This window comes from Cyprinodon variegatus, unplaced genomic scaffold, assembly GCF_000732505.1.
Source record: "Cyprinodon variegatus isolate N-32 unplaced genomic scaffold, C_variegatus-1.0 Scaffold200, whole genome shotgun sequence".
Lineage (NCBI taxonomy): Eukaryota > Metazoa > Chordata > Actinopteri > Cyprinodontiformes > Cyprinodontidae > Cyprinodon > Cyprinodon variegatus.
In genome coordinates this window covers 687,470-690,609 of record NW_015150653.1, presented here as the reverse complement: position 1 = coordinate 690,609, position 3,140 = coordinate 687,470, and the positions used below count along the sequence as shown (strand labels likewise).

Genomic DNA, 3,140 nt, shown 5'->3' with positions numbered 1-3,140 from the left:
ACCTAATTCCAGCAGTGAAGCATCATTTTTTTCAGAAGATCCAATAAAATCTAAACTAAATGTTGGCAGCTGGTTGCAGCACACAGTGAGTTCTAAGTACACATCTAAGACAAGTGATGAACTAATGTCACTTTGAGCTATGGAAGCTCAGGGAATCGACTGGTGAAATAAATTACTCGAGAAATTTAACTGCCATAAACAAAAAAAATAAGTGAATCGATAATCAATTAATCACCCATATGGATCCATTTAACCGAGCAAGAAATAGAACAGATTTAGTTTTTTTATGTGGAGTTTCCCAAAGAATGTTTCCAAGCCCTGCTGGCCAGGATTTATTTAGAGCCTCTGACACAAACCTGTCTATGATGGCTGAGAGTGAAGTGAATAAAAATGGGGATTAAACGGCGTCTCCGTCATCATTTCACTCGGTTGAGCTGGAGCTTTTTTCATCCTTTAGAGATAAAAGTGGAAGAGTCCCTGTGTTTCCACCCTCTGACCCATCTATAGTCACTTTCCTTCCACCATCCGGGCATCTTTAGTTCCAGCAGCAGCTCTGAGGAGCAGCGTTCGCTTCTGCTCCACGTAGGGCTGAGAACAGAATCAGTTGGAACCAGTTCTGACATTTCAGGTCTCCTGGACGTTGCACAAGTTCTTAATTTCCTCTTCCTAATTCCAATCAATCGGAAAAAGCAGCAGCTGAGTATGAATTTAAAAGTGTAGCTTTAATGTTAATTAAATTTGTGACCAGTCGCCTAATTACAGTTGCGATGGGATTTTATCATGCGAAGGATGGTGTAGGTACCAGATCTGCTCGGGATCCTGCCCCTTTTTATGACATCATAATATGGCAACTCCTCTTGCACAAACTGTATCGCACCCGTTTCTTAAGAATGAGATCTCGTTTGGAGTCTATACATATTATATTATATATATTATTTCGTATATTTGCTATTGTACATTTTACTGGCAATCTAAAGTAGCCAAAAGTAAAAAAAAAAAAAAAAAAAAAAATTAATTTTCAGTCTTGAAGGAAGGACACAATCGGATTTAGGACTAAAAGCCCAAAATCAGGACTCTGATTTTTTTAGAACTGAGCGGTTCTATTATCTGGCTAAGCACAAATTCATCCAGTGACCCCTCAGCTGTTCAAGAACATTAACCTTTATCTAAACTTTTCTGCCTCCTCCATGTGTCCAGTGTTACTACATCGGAGCAACGAGTGATGCAGCCACCAAGATGATAAACGAGGTGTCCAAACCCCTCAGCTACCACGTCCCAGTGGAGAAGATCTGTGAGAAGCTCAAGAAGAAGGACAGTCAGATCTGTGAGCTGCGATACGGTAAGAAAGCAAACCGGCGTGGGGAAAGTCTGAGACGGCTGGGCTCCGCTGGCGTTCCAAAACATTTTCCTCTTTCTCTCGCCTGCAGACAAACAGCTGGACCTGACCACAGTGGACCTGAAGAAGCTCAAAGTCAAGGACCTGAAGAAGATCCTGGAAGAGTGGGACGAGTCCTGCAAAGGCTGCGCCGAAAAGTCCGACTTCATCCGCAAAATAACCGAGCTCATGCCGAAGTACGCACCTGCAGCCGCCAAGGCACGGACAGATCTGTAAGGACACGGCGGCGGACTCTGCACAGACTGGAAAAATCCTGTGAGGAGGAAGAACGGGAGTTTTGTCATGTCTTATTCTGGTGTGCACTCATGTGCTAAACTGCACAGCAGGCTGAGGGTTTCTACTGTACTGTAAAATAAAGCTGGCAGCAGGTGCAGCATCCCTGCTCCTTCGTTCAAATCATTTCACAATAAACATCTAAAGCTGCGTCCCAAAATGTCCCCAACCAGCAGAACGCCAGGCTGCTGTGGAGTAATCAGTCAGCAAAACCAAAATAATAAACTTTTAGAGTTTAGGATGGAGTCCATTCAGCTAAGAAATGGCCTTAAACAAATGATCCCGACAGAAGTGAGATTTCTCCTGTTACCCAGCTGCTCAGCGGCTCCCTCTCTCGACGATTTACAGCATTGCAGCCCAATTTGAAACCCCTTGGCTGCTCTGCTCCACACCTGATTTAAAGAAAACTTTGTCTCTGCTTTTATCAGGACGAGTTAGACTGTTTAACTCTGATGTTTCTGTTCCTGTTTACGTAACGAGTCACAATCCAGTCACTATCTGTTTTCTTCCGTTTCATCAGAGTTGCTCTCTTTTAAGAACGGTTCCTGGATTAAAACCAGTATCACTGCCAACGTCACTAAATCCCAGAATCTTTCTTTTGTTTTTAAAGGTCAAAACTAAAATAAACGGACAGGAAGCAATGAAAACATAAAGTGATGCTTGTAGTCCTAATCCCAAACCGGCCCCTGAGCTCCAACCCTCCATTCCAGCATTCCCACGGAGGGTCCGCCACACACAACCGTCCCAAACCACCTAGTGGGTCGGGCGAGTGGAGCGTTCAGCGCTAAATAGCGAGTCTGCATCAATCCATCCTCGTTGGTACCCCCTCAGCTGAGTGTGACTATTGGGAGGGAAACTGGTAGTTAGGGGTTAGTGCTTAGAGGGCGGTTTGGAATTTGGCCTTAAACCCTCAGAGATGGTTCTCCTAAGGGGTTCCATTAGATCCCAGTTTGAAATTGACCTGACCCAGGTACAGGTGTGAGCCTGGATCAACCGAGGACGGATCCTATCCTATCCCGTCCGTAAAGGACAAGAAACAGACCTGAGGATAAAAGTAGAGACCTAGGATCGGATTTAGAGGGAATTATATTTACAGTTTTTTCTTCGACCCGACTTTTAAGATGAAATTCTTTGACGTTTGATCATATTTTGGTTCATCTTCTGTATTTATTAAAGGTTTTTCCAAACTTTTAGTTTGTTTTGGACTTTGTTAATAAAGAACACACTGGAAAAACGATCTAGAAATACCGTAAGTATAAAATTCTTAAGTATATTTACCCTTAATTTGAGCAGGTAAATGGGATAATTTGCCAATGGAATGAGTATTTTTATTCTTAAAATAAGATAATTAGTTAATATGCACCTCAAATAAGACAATGCAATTGTGTTTTCTTATTTTAAGTGTAGATTGTCTTGTTCCATTGGCAAAATGTATATTTTACCTCCTCAATCCAAAAAGAAATTAACTTAT

The 3,140-nt window shown here is 42.3% G+C and overlaps 1 protein-coding gene across 1 annotated transcript in view; it reads left to right on the top strand.

Moving 5' to 3' along the window:
• Nucleotides 1-2,360, top strand: part of manf (mesencephalic astrocyte-derived neurotrophic factor) — a 6,664-nt gene extending 4,304 nt beyond the window's left edge. Inside the window, exons 3-4 of the mRNA XM_015379798.1 lie at nucleotides 1,198-1,339; nucleotides 1,428-2,360. Coding sequence (XP_015235284.1) covers nucleotides 1,198-1,339; nucleotides 1,428-1,612 — 327 coding nt within the window. The 3' untranslated portion in view covers nucleotides 1,613-2,360. The remainder of the gene's footprint in view (nucleotides 1-1,197; nucleotides 1,340-1,427) is intronic.
• The last annotated feature ends 780 nt before the right edge of the window (nucleotides 2,361-3,140 follow it).